General features: G+C 37.4%; 1 protein-coding gene across 2 annotated transcripts; it reads left to right on the forward strand.

Annotated features, from left to right (window-relative positions):
- The first annotated feature begins 7760 nt into the window (after positions 1 to 7760).
- LOC131313009 (subtilisin-like protease SBT2.2) lies at positions 7761 to 19915 on the forward strand. Of its 2 annotated transcripts, XR_009196044.1 has the most exons (11): positions 7761 to 8552; positions 9177 to 9330; positions 9805 to 10202; positions 10666 to 10761; positions 11824 to 11896; positions 13524 to 13806; positions 14677 to 15005; positions 16445 to 16715; positions 17308 to 17589; positions 19182 to 19681; positions 19713 to 19915. XR_009196044.1 is itself a non-coding variant. In XM_058341054.1 (10 exons), exons 1-10 carry the CDS (start codon positions 8332 to 8334, stop codon positions 19616 to 19618), a joined length of 2544 nt encoding a protein of 847 aa, XP_058197037.1. In that variant the 5' UTR covers positions 7761 to 8331; the 3' UTR covers positions 19619 to 19915. The 2 variants fall into 2 exon arrangements, 1 of the variants encoding a protein (XP_058197037.1); XM_058341054.1 differs by having other exon boundaries at positions 19182 to 19915.
- Positions 19916 to 20885: the final 970 nt, after the last annotated feature.

Consider the following 20885-nt stretch of genomic DNA (forward strand, 5'->3'; position numbering starts at 1 on the left):
GCCTAAAAAGCCAAATACTCATATGCGCAAACTTGGCTTGAATTCATAAACAAATGAAAATAAGTGATTGAGATTGGCTTATATTTTGTATAAACAAGTTTGAACAAGCCAAAAATTGAGCTAAACTTGAGCTGAGCTCAAGCTGTTTGGTTTGTTTAGAAGCCCTACATAACATAGCATCGTTTGAGCACTCTAAAATAGCAAGTTTTATTGAAGAAAGTACTTTATCATTATTGAATTCGGTTCCTGGCCTTTTTCTTTTTGAAATTTGTTAGATATATTTAGTAGGAATGCACCCACACATTAGTCAAGGCACGCGTATATTGATCCAAACAGCTTGAGTTATCAAGAGAAAATTTGCAGCCGGAGAGAGAGTATAAAAGATCTTTGTTGAAAAAAAGGAAAAACAGAAATTAATCCACCACATTTAGTTTTTTTTTTTTTTTTTTTGTCGTTAATCAGTTAGGGCTGATATGGCACATATGTGATAGTATCTCATTGGCTAATTATTAGGTACCGTTTTGCTAAGATTCTTATTTTTTAAGTATTTATTTTCCGTTTTACTATATGAGACATGTCATTCTCTCACAATATATCACATTTAATTTAAAAAATAAGTATTTATTTAAAAAATAAGTAGTTATTTTAGATACCCTTTGTCATTCACACCTAACTTATGATACCTAACCACATAAAATGTTGGAGTTTCTATAATAAGTACCGACACCACCACCAGTACTAACGTATTCACTTCCGAGAAACCTATAGCCACCGATGGGTGGTGGCCCAATTTTGTATCGACGGATACTCGGGGCCTATTCCGGGTCTCGCATAAATGATTCGAGTCGTTCAACAATTTAAAAAAAATCGAGTGGGCCCGCGAGAAATCAGCTCAATCCGATATGTGTAGATGTTCGATCTAATCTTCCCATTTTTAAAAAATCGGCAAAAATGGAAAGATTGTATGAAAAATGAAATGATTGGATTGAACACTTATACATATCGAATTGAGTGATTTTCCGCTAATTTTTTTTTTAAAATTCTTGAATGGCTTGAATCATCCGTATAGGACGCAAAATAGGCTCTGCGTGCCTGTCGGTGCAAACTCGGGCCACTACCCGTTGGTGGCTGTAGCAAGGTCCATTCACTTCTAACATTCTATTAATGTCATTGAATTATATATATATATATATATATATATATATATATATATATATATATATATATATATATAATAAATCAACTCAAAGAATGTCTCTCTGTACCCGCGGTGTTCACGGGTGAAAGCAAGTCACAAGTCGAAAATGGCAAAGACAACTTTTTGTCCTATCATCCACTCTCACACCATTAGAAAAATAAGAACGTTGGAAGCAACGGCCAAACCACAATCACACAAACGAGGAAAATCACGTCTTATTCATGAAACTCGGATCACTTTCTTCCTTTCGCTTGATCCTATCTCACTATCCGAGATAAAAGGCCCCGGCAAATGAGAGGAAAAATCTTGGGCGCGACAGAGGGAGACGGAGAGTGATGAGAGAGACAAAGAGATAGAGAGAGATTGAGACAGAGAGAGGACAGAGAGAAAAACATGCGGAAGAAAGAGGGAGAGAGAGAGAGATGCGTGTGAGGATAGGATTTCGTGGGAAAATATTTGTGCTCATTTGTGCGCAAGGACCTGATGAAGCATAATTCACTCACATAAGACTAGTTCGGAAGAATCCCGTTTGAACTCCTTATATTGGGCTATTTAATGTGACTAGACCCAAAGAAAGGTCTAGCGTGATCAGAAAAATAGACCAAGGTTCAAGGAAATTGGAGGAATACCATCCGGAAACTAGTTAACCGGGTGCGCGCACAGGGTGCAAATCCCCAAATTTGAGCCTCACGCACAAACAATATATCTTTATATATATGTCCAAATTATTTAAGTAAAAGATTTTTTTGTCTCTCTTATTTGTCTTTACCGTTGCATATTAAAAACGTGTTTATAATCAGTGGGCTAATTACAATCAATTGTTTTGGTTAATTGATTTGAGTACGGAGATTGATTGATTTTGCCTTCCGAAAAATCACTCCTCCACTCGCCTATATTATTAGATATTAGAAGTTCTTCTCCACTCTTTTACACCCAAACGAAAAAAACATTTTCTATACAGTGAGTTCTGAGAGCAAGAAGGTTGATTGTGTTATGTAATTTCCAGTCTTTTTCCGTGCAAGGACGATGGTGACAAAAGCTATATTTTGGGCTGTTTTTATCCTGGAGATGGTGTGGTTAGCTATCACTGCTTGCACAGAGAAGGCCGAGCTGCAAAACATCTTAAAGAGAACGACCTAATCCGCAGCTTAACTGAAACAACAACTAACTGAATTTTTTTTATATTTTGTACTTCAATTAACCAATACTAGAAACCTAGCTAAAAGTGTCTTGTTAATGTTTCGCTTAGACAAGCTAAAGAATAAAATTGTGGTAAAAAAACACGATTATAAAAGTTCAATTCTCATTTCAAATAACACAACATATTTTCTTATATGTCACTTATATTTCAACAAACTTTTTTACACGTAACCACAACCCAATGATAGTAAAGTCTTTTGACTCCAATCAAGCTATATACCAACCGCACATATCCGTTGTTCTCCTCCTCTTCACTTGTTTGGAATTTCGACTTCTTTCTAGGAATGGTGGAAAGAGAGAAAAGAAAGACAAAGAAACTACTATTTGAGTATGGTATATACTTATCATAAAAATCAAAGAGAAAAGGTTCAAAAGTAGTATGTTTAATGATTATTCAATCTATATCCAACTAATGCAGGGTTGTATTTTTTAATTCATTAACATTCCTTACACGTTCAGCTGCATTTAAGGTCTATCGCTCTACAATATCTTTTTTTGGTACAAAGGTTTGTCACTCTATTGTGTATTCCTTAACATTCCCCTTACGTTTAACTAATTGGATCTATCTCTGATAAAAATAAAAAATAAAAAAACTAATTGGATCTATCATCGCAAGGTGTGAATTTGTTAATTCTTAAGAAATGTGATACTTTATATTTGTATTTAATCCAAACACTTGAATTAGTAGACGAGGTTCCAATATTATATTTTATCATTTGTTCCTAGCTCACATGATATTCCATTCTTAAGACTGTCTCTCTTTTTCTCCGGCCAATTAACCTTCTTCATTTAAGGTATCACATAAATTCATGCAAGTTGGTTCCGACCCCAAGAATTATCAACAAGCTATCCAACATGTGACCGGAGGGAAACAAATTAACTTTCTCATGTTTTCTTTCATTGAATATTCAAATCCCCCAAACCAAGTCAAATCACCCAAACCAACGAGCTCTTACAATGCATTTTCAATTGGAGAAAATTATTTTGTATTGTCAGGGTAGCTTTAGCCTACCAACAAAGTAGGGCACTGCAATTCTTATAAATGCATGGGAAAATTTTATGGAACCCCCTGAACTTTTACCAAAACCACACATGACCACCCCATCTTTAATAAATGTCACACAAACACATGGACTACTGTTAAAAAATTCATCAATTCTCACCTTCTGTCGGGTCTAACAAGTAATAGAATGAGTGACATGGACTACACATGGACTTACTGTGGTTACCTGGATGCATATGTGGATGTGAAAAATTGAAAAAGGCTCGTAATCTTTCAAGTTGATGTCCCATATACACACTTGAGCTTCAAAAAAATATCAATTAAACACTTGTAGTTTTCACTCCATCATCAATTCGACCCTGGCCCCATTTCTCATTCTCTTTGCTCATCGTCCCTGCAATCAGTCTCTTTCTTTTCCTGATATACGAAGCAAAAATAAATTGAACCATACCTCGAATCAAAATCATCGCAGTTCTTGGTCTCTAAAATTAGAAATTAAACTCTTAACAACAGATGAAGCTAAATTAGAGGAAGTGTTTGTGAAATGAAGTGATTTTAGAAGCCTCTCAAATGAAAATCATGAGGTAATCCTTAACTGAAGGAAACATGGGACATTAGTGAATTCGATGGGTACACACTACTATAAAAATAGATAAAGACCTCGGTTATTTGGTGTGATCTTTCACTTTTAATCTCGCATTCAAAACCGTGGTCTATCAAGGTGTAACTAAAAGTCTCTATCTTTTAACCACAGGATAAAACTCGTGATTAAAACTCATTAATACCGTGACTAAAAACATAAAAACTGTGATTAAAAAAGACAAAACCGTGACCTTTAATAGCTTAACATCTCAGTTTCATTATAAAACCGTGGTTGTTTAGAGAGTAATAATTTCAGTTTTTGAAAAAACCGAGATTGAAAGTGGCTTTTTCCTAAAGGAAAAAATCCCCCTTTATTTATCCTGCTGGATTTTGAACCTAAGTCTCTTGAGTTTTGCATAGAAGCTTCAACCAACTGCACTATCCACACTTTTCAATATATAATTGAAATATTTAATATATAACATATGCGTTTAACATTAAAATATATTTCGAACATCATTTTGAACCTTCAAATATTAAAATTAGAAATTTTGATAAACATGAAAGTTGTAGCCCTTTGTGTTATTGTTCAAACCCAATTTGAATTATCTCAATTAATGGAGTTTTGAGCATAGAGTTGTACTCGAAATACATTTGGCGACGAAACGCAACCTTCATAAATTTCATCACCAAAGGTATCCATTTGGTGACGAAATATATTTTCATCGCCGAAAGTACCCTATTTTTTGACGAAATATTTTTTTGTAGAATGATTGAGAGTGACATTTATTTAGGGGTATTATGTGCGTAGTCGATTAAGGGGTAAGCGACTTTCAACTTTTCCTATATAAGAGCTTTCATCTCAAGTCTAAAAAAAAGGTGATGTATTCTCTAACTTACGATCTCAGTTTCTAGATGATTGAGATTAAAAGTTCTTTTTATCTCAGTTTTTCAAAAACGAGATCTATTCTTTAAGTTACAATCTCACTTTTAGATTATTGAGATTAAAAAAATCTTTTCATCTCAGTTTTTTTCGAAACGAGATATATTCTTTCATATATAATCTCAGTTTTTTGAGAATGAGATCTATTCTTGAAGTTATAATCTCACTTTCTAGATTACTGAGATTAAAAAATCTTTCCATCTCAGTTTTTTCTTATAACTGAGATTAAAACTATAGTCCATAACATTTTATTACGCTTTTACAAAAAGTGAGATCTTTTTAGTTTTTGGACCGTGATCTTTATACCATTTTGTAGTAGTGACAATATATTTTTCAAACAATGTACTTTAATTAAGATTTCGACAAGGAGCGCTGCAAATCTGTTGATTGTGGTTGGGAACTTTCGATTTTGATCAGAATCTTTTGCGAATGAGACAAGTTTGGATATGGAATCAAAATGATCAGGGATAGGGTTTGGGTTTTCTTGATTTGTGTGATGATAAGTCAAGCTTGGTCTTGGTTGAGGGGAAAGAGATGAACAAAAACCCGGAGAGGAGAGTCATAAATAGGTAAAAAAGAGAATGGGAGAGTTTTAAAGAGAGAAACTTGGGAGGTGAGGAGGGGAGAGAGAGGATTTATGAATGTCCCACATGCAACAGACACATCTGCTACCGCAATAGTCCCTCAACTGCTGCAACGACTTCTTATTGTCCCCCTCGTCCTCTTTCTTCTCAGCATTTGTCGGCCATGGGGCTTTTCGATGCGTCATTAGAAAAGAGCCTCAAACTATGAAATCGCATGAGGTGAAGGTTGATTTTAATTTAAGGTATGGTTCAATTTATTTTTGCCTAGTAGATTAGGGGAAAAAAAGGGGCATATTAGGGAGAGGATAAGGAGAGAGAACGGGAAATGGGGCCAGGGTGGGAATTGATGACGGAGTGAAAGCTACAGGTGTTTAGTTCATATTTTTTTGAAGCTAAGGTGTATATGAGACATCGACTTGAAAGATTATGAGTCATGTTGGTCGCGGGCCAGCATCCTGCCCGCGCGGGTCGAACCGTGACGCTTGGGGCCTGCTACGCTATGGTATAAGGAGATAGAGTTGCGCCTTTACCACTACCTGCAGGTTTTGGTAAGATGGTAAGCGTTTGATCCTACAAGTGGTATCAGAGCCAAGGTCGCGGGTTCGACTCCCCTGGATGGCATGTTGCTTGCGGGCAGGTGCTGGGGGGGGGGGGGGATTGTTGGTCACAGGCCAGCATCCTGCCCACGCGGGTCGAACCGTGGCGCTTGGGGCCTGCTACGCTATGGTATAAGGAGATAGAGTTGCACCTTTACCACTACCTGCGGGTTTTGGTAAGATGGTAAGCGCTTGATCCTACAAGTGCTCTGATACCAATTGTTGGAAAAATGTATGCATATTAATTTGTTGGAAAATTATATGTATTATAATTATATATTTATTTTTGATGATTGTCGGAAAATCAGATTAATTATTTTGATAATGTTTTTATCGTTATCACCAAGTTATTTCAGACTAATTTTCTCAACCTTGTAAAATTGCTTAAACTCTCTTGAATTGAAAGTTTAAGATCTACAAAGACTTAGTAAGCTCAATACATGCTTTAACGGAATTTTTCAGATGAATTTTTGAGCTACAGGTTGACGAACTGGCTGACAGGCTGGCTGTCTGAACAGAAGAGGTTGTCAACCGGACTTCACTGGATGGCAGACCAGTTGAGAGAGCGGACGACCTCCCGGTCGACAGGTAGTACATTTCTGCAGATTTTCGCAGATCAGTAAAATCTCAACGGCTATATTTTTCCTAAATTAACTTCCAACGGGTCTATCACTCTACAAACGGGCTAGTAGGAGATTAGATGGCTATATAAGGCTTCAAGAGCTCATTGATGAGTACCAATTCAAGCGACATCATTCCATATCATTCCAAGAGAAAATTATCCAAAGATCAAAGCCTAAATTCTCCTTGTTCTTCCACTTTCATATTTTTCTTGAGAGAAATTTTGTACAAGTCGTGAGCGATAATTTTCATACTCTCTTCACATACTTGTAATTCCTAAGCGAGTGTTTGAGTCAAACACTTGAAAGCTTAGAAGACCAAATTCGGGTTTGAATTTGGGTGTTGTTGTTTTGGAAAGGTTTCCGGAGAAAACTCTTGCGGTTGCACTAGCTCCTCGGGAAAGCTAGGGTAGGTTGTTGTAAACACTCGCAAGATTTACTACTTGTAATCTTTTTGAAGATTAGTGGAACCTTCAAGTAGTTGCTTGAGGAGAAATGGACTAAGCCGGCCCGTGGACAAATCCGGGCCAAACCACTATAATCGGATTCTATCTCTCTAACTCTTTCTTTTACTTGCTCATATTATCTTGAATATATTGTTAGAGAATAATTTTTAAATTGGTAATTTCTTTTACAACCATATTCACCCCCCCCCCCCCAGGTTTCTTTTACAACCCCCCCCCAGGTTGTCTTTTAGGGTAACAAGTCGTTTGAAAATTTTCCATCCCCGTATGCATCCACTTAATTAGAGTAAGCCCACGTATAGTCCATGTCACCCATTTCGTTAGTTTTTAGACAGAGGGGTGATGGAAGGTGGAAAATTGTTGAGTTTCTTAATAGTCCAGCCGTCCAGGTGTTCTTATGCGACATTAATTAAAGGTCAGGTGTTCATGTGGAATTTTGGTGAAAGTTTAGGGGTCTACATGAAATTTTCCCTAAATACATTAAAACAGTTCTCTATGCTTTGCACCTGCACCAACATGGGTCAACCTATTTTCTTTTCCATTTTTTCAGTACTTTTTGAAACGCAATGAGTGTATTTCTGTTTGGTACATTGATTTTATTTTCATATACCTTCCATCTGTTGTTTTCCGTAAGGCCACTACATGACACTGCACACGCAACAGTCGAAAAATCCAATAGCAACAAAAGCAAGCAAACGGTTCACTTTCATTATCCCATTTTTTGTTTATTTTCTCATCTCAGTATTAAACAAACGTTCATATGCAGACCGCCCAAGAAAAGTTGCAGATTCTCTTTTATTCCAGCTATTTTTAATTGCTTCTTTTTCCATGCTCTCTCTCGCACTAAAACAAAACAAGGGTTATTTTCTCTCACCAAGTCAGGAAGAACCCCATTGCCCCCTTTTGCTTGTTAGTTGTGGAGGTTCAAGGTGGGTTTTGGATGTCTCATTTTCCAGATGTGGGTTCGTTTCACTATGCGACTTCCTTTCTGGGTATATGAAGAAGACGAAGAAGGACGAGCTTGTGCTTGAAAAATGAGGAAATGGGTTGTCGTAATTACTGAAATTTGAACATCGTAACGCTCTATTTGGGTGGTTTTCAAGTCTTTCTTGTTTGCAATTTTGGTTTTTGGTGTTCACAAATGGAGAGAATTTATGAGTTTCAGTTAATGTTAGTGGTTTGCTGGGGAATTTTCGTGGGTTTTACTTGGTGTCAGGACAATGCAGATGCAGTTACTGCTGTATATATTGTTACCCTGAGACAACCCCCTGCTTCTCATTACTATGGTGATGAACTGAGAGTGAATACAGAAGATTTTGATCATGGTGCTTCTGGTGGGACAACCAGACTGGACACGCCAAGGTATTATTTCCCTTGGTTTTAACTTTTATTGTTCAATTTGGATTTAGTTATGTATTTGCAGTATACTCCAAAACTCAAATGTGTAGGGTTTTCTTCTAGGTGCTTATTATTACTGGGGCTTCCTTTGACTTTGTGATAAAATTGGTTATGTGTACTGGGTGTGGATGTTTATGTTGGGTTTTCTAGTCTTGCAATTTTTATTAGGTGAAAATTTTGGATTTAGGGCTAATTTGGAAGCCAGTTCTGTTATAGGCAGTTGTCTTTGATTTCCTTTTCCCCCTCTTTTGAGTGGTGAATTTGTGCTTCATGGGGTCCTCTCTTGTTCCTTTTAGTGGGATTTGTCCGTGTATGACCAATTTGTTGCTTCGGTTCAACAAAAATCTGTTCCATTTTTTTTTGGCTTTGCGTTGTTGTCCTTGGCTTGATTTTATGTCTTGTCCTAGAGTCTTTTGGTGAGAATGTCTTCATGTTTAGTACTGCATACCAAAACCTTGCTGGTGGCAGGGCTTTTCCTTTGTCCTAATTTGCTTTATCTTTTTTGTTATCTTTATCCATTGTTTGACAATCTGCAAAATTTAGAAAACTTATCCATATAGTCATGCTCTTTTGATTTCATTAATGCAGGAGTATTTCAAGGAGAGATGGGCATAATAGCTCATATATTGCCCGAGTTCATGATTCATTATTGAGGAAAGTCTTGAGAGGGGAGAGTTATCTCAAGCTCTATAGTTACCACTACTTGATCAATGGATTTGCGGTGCTCGTTTCTTCCCAGCAGGTATGCTTCTTGTAAGGAGTTTATTTTGTAATATTTATAGCTATCACCCAACATTATGGAAATTGTACAGCGTCTACTTTCAGCTTCTATCTAGGATCAATATTTGGTTTCAGTATGTTGTTTCGGTTTGCTAAAAAAGAATTCATTTCTGAATGTTTCAGAAACACTTAAAATCCATAGCAGGAACATTGTGGTAATACCAAAAAAAACTTAGGAATATGTCCGAAGATGTCATTTTCAGAATTCCCATTATGTGTGTCAGTATTCCGGTATGTTTTGGAATTTCAAAATGTTTCGTGCGGTTCGTTTCGTGTTGGTGGACATTTGTGTTTTGAGATTCTACTATTGTTTTGTTTCAGTCTCCTAGGAAACAGAGATGTTTCGGTTTTCCTTGGCTTTTTTGAATTTTCTCCTCTTTTGTTTTAAATTATTTTCTCTCAATTATCAATCTTGCATTTTCTGCTAAATCTGCAGGCTGAGAAACTTTCAAGGAGGAGAGAAGTTGCTAATGTGGTGTTGGATTACTCAGTTAGAACTGCAACCACCCACACGCCACAGTTCTTGGGTCTACCTCAAGGGGCGTGGGCTCGAGAAGGCGGATATGAATCTGCAGGAGATGGAATCGTAATAGGGTTTATTGATACTGGAATCAATCCAACGCACCCAAGCTTCTCTGATGACTTAACCAAAAGTCTGTATCCAGTTCCGGAACATTTTTCAGGCATTTGTGAAGTCACTAAGGATTTCCCATCCGGCTCCTGCAACCGAAAGCTTATTGGGGCCCGCCATTTCGCAGCTTCTGCTATAACCAGAGGAATATTTAATGCGAGTCAGGACTATGCTTCGCCATTTGATGGAGATGGCCATGGGACGTGAGTATTGTGTTTTGTTGTTTATAGACTATTGTTTTTCTCAGAAAAGTTGCTTGTATATTGTTTTCCTTTAAAGTCTCTATGCTGAGCTTTTTAAGGTTATGCTTTTCATTCTTGTTGTTCTCGTTTACGAACACGTTATTTGTGTGCAACTTTGCATTATTGAGCTGTTTGGTCTAGATTGGGGTGAATAAGACAAGCTTTGATGATAACCACCCAGATTAATTAACCAATACAAGGTACTCTATTAAGTTATTCTTTTGTAAAAGAGCCAACAATCCTTTCAATGAGCTTATTTTTGTTGGGTGAGAAGCCTAAAGAGCTTCTTGTGAAATGTAGATTCTTTGAATTCTAGATCATCCTGACTAATTCCATTTGATTAATATTTTCTGTAATATATCCGTTCCATTCATATCGAAAGGAACTGATGGGTCGTTTTTCTTCTTTGTTTTTGGAAAAGCAGGCACACAGCTTCAATTGCCGGAGGGAACCATGGGATTCCAGTGGTAGTGGCTGGGCATCGCTTTGGGAATGCCAGTGGAATGGCGCCTCGTTCACAGTAACTGATTGAACCCAACTTTCAATTTAGTTTTTGTGTTTATGCTTTAGCTGCCAACATGTCCCTTCATTTCAACAAGGTCCTTAGCAATTCATCCATAATGTGTTGGCCCCACTGAGCTTAATCTGACATGCTTTTTTTAGAATAATAACTTTTCATAAGATAGAGTACACACTACACAGCTTATGTTGCTGCCAGCTAAAGCTGACTTTGCCATACAGGAGATAGAATTTGAGCGCCTTGTTATTGTTAAGACCATTCCGTCAATCCTCTCTATGGAAAACTAGTGTTGATCCTAGCTTGATTTCCTGCAAATATGTTGCACCCTTTTGAGTTCGCGTGGATTTTTTTAAAAGACACTAGTAAAATGCACGTTGATGAATTGTTTTCTGAAGCGTCTGTGAAGTGTATTACCGTTCATCAGCATTTATTTTGCTTCTCGGGTGATTATTTTCGTTGTTCTTGCGTGTGCAAGGATCACCATTTCCTTTGAATTTCCTAACATATGTATTGTACACTAGTCCTTCACCTGCAAATCATGTTCTCATTTCCTTTGGGGTTAAGTTTAACGCTGCGCTTTCCTCACAAGTTTCCTACTTTGAGTTTTCGGCATTGAGGCTATGGGGTTTTCCGTTGATAGCATTTCTCATAATGTGGGATGCTCAATTGCAAGTATATTTGTGACATAATGCAGTGGTTAAAAGTTAAGTAAGACAATTTCACAAGTATTTTACCCGAAAAGTTGTCCCCATCATTTACGTATCTGCAGTGTATGTTAATAACTTAATATATATGCAAATAGTGACAATATCAGTGTTCACGGCTGATATCTTAATTAAGACATTTAAAAACTCAAGATCAAATTTGGAATGCTCCATGTTGACATTTTTGTCTTCTTTGATTTTATGGGTGCAAATTATTCTGTAAGAATGGAAACTGTTCAAATCATTAGGTTGTTAGGGGTTCAATGGTAATTTGTGGTTAGTTATTTTCCTGGTTGGTCTTGGTGGCAAGTTATTATTCACTTATGGTAGCTACTAAATATTTGCCAATCTTTTCCAGCATTGCTGTGTACAAAGCATTATACAAGAGCTTTGGAGGCTTTGCTGCAGATGTCGTTGCTGCCATAGATCAGGTAGAGTGCGTGTAAATTTGTTTATCTTTCTAAAAACGTTTATTATCTGAAAAACCAGGTTACCTCAAGAGAAATTGAGAACACACATATCGTTATCTCGGAGCGAATATTATTAGGTCAAAATCTTCCTTTTTGTTCGATCTAAGAAGTACAATTATGGAAACAGTCACAGTATTGGAGACATTGACAAATAAATATGGGAGACAATGACAAATAAATACGCATTTTCGTCAAACTAGGGCAAAATTGTTGCTCACACTACATACTGGAAAATAAGTCTAAACTAAAAGTTATACTCCACTATTTCAGAAATCTAGTTGTAGTAAACAAATTAGTAGTATCAGCTCCATCATTGGATGCTATTAGATTGTTGACCACCAATTCATCTAAAAGCTTAACCTGTTAGAGAGAGAGAGAGAGAGGCAACTTTATTATTTATACCTTCAACACGCCCTCTCACGTGTAGCAAGGCTCTCCTCCATAAGCGAGCTAAAACACGTGTAAATATTTTAAGATTAGGTAGGCGGTGAGTTCGAACATAGGATCTATTGGCTGCTCTGATACCATATGAGATTATTAACCAACAACTCACCTAAAAGCTTAAGCTGTTAGAGAGAGGTAACTTTATTATTTATACCTTCAACAGATCCCAATGATTTTCTCCAAACTTGCAAGGCCTTTTGTGCTTGTCTTGGTTATGGAAACATTTGTCATGCGCGGTCGAGAAGTGTAGGAATTTAAGGAGCAGCAAAATAGTACGACCTGTTTGGACTTTTGGCTGACCTGTGAGTATCTGTTGACATCAGTGTCCAACGTTTGTCAGACGCAAGCCAGCATGGTAGAAGTGTTTGTGCATTCTAGTGTTTGAGCCTCCACAATTTGGAATCTTGTTAAATGAATGTAATTGACCGTGAGGGATTGGATATTACTCGATGTTGCATTAGAAGATCAGTGGTCCCTTTTTCTTTCTCATTTGAGTAGGTATGTCATCACATGTTCCCTCGGATAGTTTTGGCACCACTTCATGTTTTTGCTGTGAGGATGTGATCTCCCTTTCGGGTTTCGACGTCTATGCTACAGGCCTACCCCTCAAACATTGGCTCATACACATCAAGAAGTTACAATTTGAATAAATTTCTGACACAGTAAGAAACTACACATAATACACATTACTACCAAAATATTTTGGATGTAGGCTTTATTTTCTGATATTATAAAGCTAAAGGAGAGAGTATTGAAGTTGTAAGGTTTTGATTCTAATTATTGGTCTCCAAGATTTTGTCTTCAGTTTGAACCAAGCCCTGTGACTCTTTCATGTGCCTGAGCAATACATGTGTCTTGTGTGACCAAAGAAAGTATGTTTGGTTCTAACGAATTAGCAAAATTACATGTTGACTGAATTAATGACACATTCAAAATGGACACCAGACCTTGTACAAGTGTCTATGCTTCTTTGTTTGGAGTGGTTCGTTTGTTAATGTCCCCCACTCCCTACCCAGCGTAAAGTTTGAAAGCTCACGATTAGGATATTCTTGTATAATTTTAGCATTTCAGTCTAGTTGAAGCTGAGGAAAGAGAGAATCTCATAACTTCATTACATCTTAATTGCCCCTTTTTGCATTTACAGGCAGCTCAGGATGGAGTGGACATAATAAGTTTATCAATCACCCCCAATAGGCGTCCTCCTGGAATTGCAACTTTCTTTAACCCCATAGACATGGCCTTACTATCAGCTGTAAAAGCTAGTATTTTTGTTGTACAAGCAGCAGGCAATACTGGGCCGTCCGCGAAGAGTATGTCTTCCTTCAGTCCGTGGATCTTCACTGTTGGTGCTGCCTCTCATGACAGGATTTATAGTAACTCTATTGTCCTTGGCAACAATCTCACTATTTCCGGAGTTGGGCTCGCACGTAAGTCAGTGTTCCGTATCTAGAAATTTTGTCTTTTTCCTAAGACGGGTTTTGGTTGCGTGTCTTTGGATGGGTTATTAATGACTGGTTTAGGATGGCTTTCAAAAACTTGTTTCATTTTCAATTTTATTCCTGTTAAGTTTCGAAAAGAACTTGGCCAAAATCGGAGAAATGTTCTCCTTTTGAGGTATCAGTTATTTCAAATATTCTTTTTAGACTGCATTTCAGTAATTCAGAGAAATGTTCTTCAAGTTTCCATGAAAATGTTCCACTCCCATGATGTTTTAGCGAAAAGTCAGGAAACACTGTAAGAATTGTTTCCACTACAGAAGCTGAGTTTTAAGGCATAATACACCAATGTGCTCCAAACACCAACATTTAACTATTTAAGTTGATTTTGTCAATATCTGGTGTCGTAATGTATCATAGGGATCTTTCTGCACTTTTTAAATTCTTCAGTATGTTAACAACCACCATGCAAAATGAGATTCTATATTCCATTGGATGTCAACGTGTTGGGAGAAGAGGAGTGGGGAGGGGCTTGGTAGTATTGTGCTAAAAACCTAGACTTCATAAAAGATTTATATGCTCCCTTGGTACAAAGGATACATAGGGGCCATTGCTCACGGAAATGGTTAAATATTCAGTCGTCAGTTTAGAAGTGGTTCCACCTTGACAATATTACACTTAGCAAGCACTTTTTCTTTTTTTTTTGACAAACCTCTTTTATGTTGCTATTCTTTGCTAATGGAAAATTAGATAGTAAAGCTCTTGAAATGTCAATCATGCATTCCATGCTGTACTGTTTCTTTTGCCTATCACCATATTAATATGATTCTTAAAAGTATGAATGCAATTTCTCTTGTTCAGCGGGCACCCCTATGGATACGAAATACACGCTGGTTTCAGCGATTCATGCTTTGAATGACACGGCAGCTGTAAATGATATGTATGTGGGCGAATGCCAAGATGCCAGTAATTTGAATCAGGATCTTGTCCGAGGCAACCTTTTAATTTGTAGCTATTCGATCCGTTTTGTACTTGGGCTTTCTACCATCGAACGGGCCTTACTAACAGCCACAAACCTTAGTGCAGCTGGTGTTGTGTTCTACATGGATCCTTTTGTCATTGGATTTCAGCTAAACCCAGTTCCAATGACATTGCCTGGCATCATAATTCCATCTCCAGATGATTCCAAGGTGCGTTAATAATTAAATAGTTTCCTGCTTTAATACTCGTAGATATATTGAAGCAAGGTGGAGTTAAAAGACTTGAGATACTGAAGGGTACAAATCATATTTCAAAGATGTGATTCATCAACTGCTTGTACTATTTAGAATTGGAATTGTTGTGGTAATAGGCAAGGTTGTCAAATCGTGAATCGAATCGAATCGTGAATCGTAACGATTCGGTCCAAATTTTGAAAATACATTGAAAAATATATCTACGCACCTACATAATAAAGATACATTGTAACATCAAAAGATTTAAGCTTAAAATCTCTATTACAGTTTGTTTTCTATTATTAATTGGTAATCACAAGGTCTAATAGGAAAGACGCTCGTACATAATTTGAAAATAAAAACTATAGTAAAATGGATATGTGCATATAGGTGTTAACGATTCATTACAAAAATGAAAGCTTAGCCTTAACAAAGTAAAAGTTTGTAACCTGATTAGTACGAATCTAAACTAGCTTGTATGGCAACATATGTGGATTGCTTTGAGACTCTGAGCCCTTTTCCAGTCTATGATTTAGAGGATACACGAATTGAAAAGATCAATTTGTGAGACAACACATCCATATAGATATTATCCTCAACAATATTCAATGTTACTTGTACGATTACCAGCTAGTAAAGGCGAATTGCAAATGTGGTTTCATATTAATCGAACGCAACAATTGTGATAAACCTTGATTCACCTCTAGATTCGTATCGTTTTTACATGAATTGTGAATCGAATCGCGAATTGTATCGTGAATCGTACGATTCACCACCGATTCTAATTAAGCCTGATTCACCTATAGATTCGTATCATTTTTGTGTGTATCGTGAATCAAATCGCGAATCTTACGTTTTTGACAACCATGGTAATAGGTACTCCCTCCATCCTAATTTGTTTGTCCATTTTCACTTTCCAAACATCTCCAAAAACCATCTTTATTTTGTATTTAATTCTGTTTTAGATGATTCTGAAAATAGTTCTGTAACAACTAATTGAGATATTCTGATAGGTGAAAAAGTTAAAAAAATTACTCACATTGTTGATTGTGTTGTTTGAAGGGCACAGTTGCCAAAAATTGAAAAACTAAATGCATTTGCTGTGTATTTCCTCATTTGAAGTACGCCTGTGGATATTTTGTAATGGGATTTTGAACTGCATATGCTGTATATATCTGATAAATTTCTTCCATAAATTGTGGAACTGAACTGGAACCAAATCACGTTTTCGCATTTTGGTTCTCTTTCAGGTCTTAAGATTCTATATTTTGGTGTTCCCTGAATTCCTGGAACTGTAAGAACCGTTTTGCTTCTTTGCTTACAAAACCAGTCCTTGAAGGCTTGAACTCCTCTATTTGACTGTGTGCGCGCATGGGTCTGTGGGCAACTTTTTTATGTTTTAAATCTTCATGCAGATCTTTCTTCAATACTACAATTCTTCATTGGAGAGAGACGGAAGTACAAAGAAAGTTGTCAAATTTGGTGCAGTTGCATCCATCTCAGGCGGACTAAAAGCAAACTATAGCCATTCCGCTCCAAAGATCATGTATTATTCTGCAAGGGGACCAGATCCTGAGGACAGCTTTCTTGATGATGCTGACATATTAAAACCAAACCTTGTTGCTCCTGGAAACTTTATATGGGCTGCTTGGAGTTCCCTTGGCACTGACTCAGTTGAATTCATGGGTATTATTTCTACACATGCAGAAAATATTAAGCATGCAGTAGTGGCCCCAGAGATTTTCTTTAGTGGGGTCAATATGAACTTTAATAGTCTACTGACTCAAATAATTTAGGAAGAAAAGATAAGAAATGAAAGCAAAAACTTTATGATATAAAATGTATACGTTCCGATAAAAAATATCCCCCCCCACTGTCTGGGGTCAAAATTCTGGCTCCGCCACTGTCCAAGACTTGTATACAATTGGTTTTGAGTTGGATGCTTTAACGTGGTATCAGAGCAAGGCTTTGGAGGCCTTTTGGGCAAGACTCTCTTGATTGATTGCCTCGTTGCTTGTGCCTTTAGGGCACCTTGTTTCGTTGTTTGTTGTGATCCCTATGTTATGGATCCGTTGTTTACCTCTCCACGTGCGGGTCAAGGGTCGCACGTGCAGGGGAGTGTTAGAGCTTGTTCCCATTGGTTAATTATAACCTCCAAAAGTCTATGAGCCTGAACAACATCTCCACTCATAGCCAATTGGTTTTGAGTTGGATGCCTTAACATCACATTTTCTTGTAAAATATAGTTCTAATATTCCTTAAACATGCTGAACTTCAGGCGAGGACTTTGCAATGATGTCTGGGACAAGTATGGCTGCTCCTCATGTTGCTGGGCTTGCGGCATTGATTAAGCAGAAATTTCCCAGTTTTAGTCCCTCAGCCATTGGGTCTGCACTTTCTACAACAGCTTCTCTCTATGACAAGAATGGGGGGCCCATAATGGCCCAGCGTGCATATACCAATCCAGATGTCAACCAATCACCTGCAACGCCGTTTGATATGGGAAATGGATTTGTGAATTCAACTGCCTCACTCGATCCGGGTCTTATTTTCGATTTGAGTAAGTCAATCTGCCTTTTGGTGTTCTTATCTTTATTACTGAACTCAGCGCTACGTGCCAACCTTAAGAGATCTCGTAAGTAGGATATGTTAAAGATGAACATTGTACCCAACCAATCTTTCATATATATGGGTAGCTAGTTGTACAGTTGTAGGTGCCATGTCATTAGAACTGGTGCTGCAGCTGCCTCACCAATAAGAAATTAGACAGGGTGTTTATGTCGAACCTTCTCTTGGAAATAGAGAGAGTATATGAAATCCTACTATATGACTAGCAAAGACATTTGTTAGCCCAAAAAGTCTTCTTTGCATGCATTGGACCCTTGGGCTTCACATGGGACTCAAAACTGGATATTCATGCCCCAACCAGTCAATTGATGCGACGTCATAGAGCCTTCATTCAAGAGAGCCCTACCTCCATGTCTAGCTTAGATTCTCAACTTCCATACAGCCATTCCATCTTGCGCTCTCTCTGCCTCTGACGCGTTGGCAATCATTCATCACTTCGACAGTGATTTAGCACCATCTTAATGAATAGTGTGTATATTACATTGTCCTGGGTATGAGTATAGAGTTCGAGCCCAAGCATAAGACCTTCCTGACTTAAATGTTAGGATATTCGGATGTCCCAAACATACATATTCTACGGGAACAGATCCTGACCCGTGTCAAGTGTTGTGTGTTGTGTAAATTTTGCTGGCTTACATGCAGTAAATTATTCATGAAAGTACTTAAAATAAATGGAACTAGAGGGTTGGAGTTTCGGTGTCGTATCCATATGAAAGGTAACAAAGGTTAGAGTCTAGATATGTTTCAATTCTAGTTAATGTGTGGTTCCTGTTATTCAAATATGATAAAAATTGGAGGCTCCAACTGTCCAAATTGGGTATGGTAGCCGAGCATGTTTGTTTTGGTTAACAAGAAACCCCCCAAGGCTAGGGTCACTTTGGACCCATCCCTGCATGGTAGATACCACATACCTGCAATCACCACTTTACAATTTGGTTATATTTTAGCAAACGTAATTTTGGAAAGTTTTTACCGCATTGTAATTTGTAGCTGAGGAATATGAAGATGATGATGATGATGTGTTTGTGTGTATACACTTGTGCCATTTTAGAACAGCAAACATATCATAAGCCAATCATTATAGGTAAGGTTTCTTTCAATTATTTGTTGTCCTCTTTTCTTTTCTAGAAGCTCATATCTCATACAGAAGTCCTCAGTGCACAGCAATTTGGACAACAGGAGAAAATTGTAGAATGATTGTCTTTGGTTCATAGGCTTATGGAGGGATCGCCTGACAAATGAGAGGAAAATTCAAGAAACAAATTTAGTATCTTACGTCATTGTCTTCTTATTTTCCTCTTTGCCTTTTCCTTTCGCTTGCCGGTTTCTGTTGTTTGTTTTTTAGGTTATTGCCATCGATTTCACTCTGCATAAGCATATCTACATAAAGTTACGGGACTCAAGAATCTAGTGAATGATATCTTGCCATGTATGGGGTGAAGTAAAATTGGTGACCGAGAAAAGGTGATATAGCACCTCTCTCTTTACATTATTATAACTTGTACATGTACCTTGCCTTTGTAGGTTACGATGATTACATGTCATTCCTTTGCGGAATAAATGGTTCAGCCCCTGTGGTCTTGAATTACACGGGTCAGAGCTGTGGGGTTTCTACCATTAGTGGCATAGACTTGAACTTGCCTTCAATCACTATTGCGAAACTGAACCAGTCTAGAGTTGTCCAAAGAACAGTAACTAACATTGCGGAAAATGAAACATACAGCATTGGTTGGAGTGCTCCTTATGGAGTATCCCTGAAAGTGAGTCCAACCCGCTTTTCAATTGCTAAGGGAGATAGAATGGTATTGACTGTGTCCGTGAATGCAACAATGAACAGCACCGTCGCGAGCTACGGGAGGATTGGGCTGTTTGGTCATCTAGGTCACGTTGTCAACTTTCCTTTATCAGTTATTGTCAAAATCTCATACAACACCACGAATAGCCAAGGAGCTGCTGATTAACTAGTCCCCCCTTTTGTTTGTTGTAATCTATCTGTCTTCTTGTAATTTTGTTTTTTTTTTTTTGTTTTTTTGTTTTTTTGTTTTTGCCTTTAAGCCTTCTCTTAGTATTTTTTTTGTTCTTCATTTTGTAATTCTGTAGGGAATATGTCTGATTTTTGTTTTGATTCTTTGCCATGTACATGATGGAGGATCTTTTTGAGATGTAGATATAGATAGTGCTTGATTGATGATAGAATGAATGATGTAATCAAACATGAAATGCATGTATTGAAGCTCTTCACATTTTCCCTTCTGTTATCTTTCAGGTTTTGAGCTTCTTTCTTTTTCTTTTTTCCAAATTATGCGACTTCAAGAATTTTTATAACCCATTCAAGTGAAGTTTTGGTGGATTTGGATTTTTTTTGAGTGCTATATATACTTTCTCCTTTGAAGTTACACGTTAATACATAAATTTCAAAATGCAGGCATTTAATTCGTTACAAATGCCTATCAAGTCCCGTGGGTCTATGATTGCATATATTGGGTATGCCCGAACACCGAATTTTTTTTAAGGGTCAACTCGATAGCAGATCATCCCACATACATAAATAAAACACGGACGAGTATAAAGAAAAAAACAAAATACAAGAAAAGCTGCTAAGCATTCCACTTGTGGAGGTGGATGGGAGGATTACTAAATGTTCCCACTGCAATATCACCATTGAATTAATCTGCCTCTTGATGCCTGAACCGACCCGATTCAAGTGCTAGAACTCCTGAAAAATACATCTTTCAATAACAATGTCAAATCCCCAAACAAAGCAGCCCTGGTTTAATTGTGGAGGCATTTTGACTTTTTAATTTTGAGGTGGGACGCAGGTTTTCAGTGGATTTATGCTCCCAAGTCCCAATGAGATAAGCTAACAACATGAAGAGATCGATAAGAATGGTTTGACATCCATGGTTGTAGCAGCAGTACGTACTGCTTGACCACATATAGGCATATAGCATCAGATCATTGAGAAGAACGTTCTGTATAAGATTATGTGCCCGCTTTCTTTTTAGTGATCGAGGTCAACCATCATATCTCATACTATCATATATCTAAAGGAGATTGCTAGTGATCACACACAATTTATGTAGAGTGTCTTACATACACTTAAAAAGTGGCGACTCCATGAATTGATATGACTTTCTTAGCACAAGGACTGTCTTCTTTTAAAACATGTGTCCATGGTTTTTGAACTAAAACGAAAACAACGCTAGAAAAATTCTTTAAAAGCCTCCC

This window comes from Rhododendron vialii, chromosome 13a (assembly GCF_030253575.1).
Source record: "Rhododendron vialii isolate Sample 1 chromosome 13a, ASM3025357v1".
NCBI classification, from domain to species: Eukaryota; Viridiplantae; Streptophyta; class Magnoliopsida; order Ericales; family Ericaceae; genus Rhododendron; species Rhododendron vialii.

Excerpts from the sequence above, each read along its gene's own strand:
- LOC131313009 (XM_058341054.1), top strand. The coding sequence starts at position 8,332 with ATGGAGAGAATTTATGAGTTTCAGTTAATGTTAGTGGTTTGCTGGGGA. Across the intron at positions 10,203-10,665 it reads GATGGAGATGGCCATGGGAC|GCACACAGCTTCAATTGCCG; the intron begins GTGAGTATTGTG and ends TTGGAAAAGCAG. Across the intron at positions 11,897-13,523 it reads TCGTTGCTGCCATAGATCAG|GCAGCTCAGGATGGAGTGGA; the intron begins GTAGAGTGCGTG and ends TTGCATTTACAG.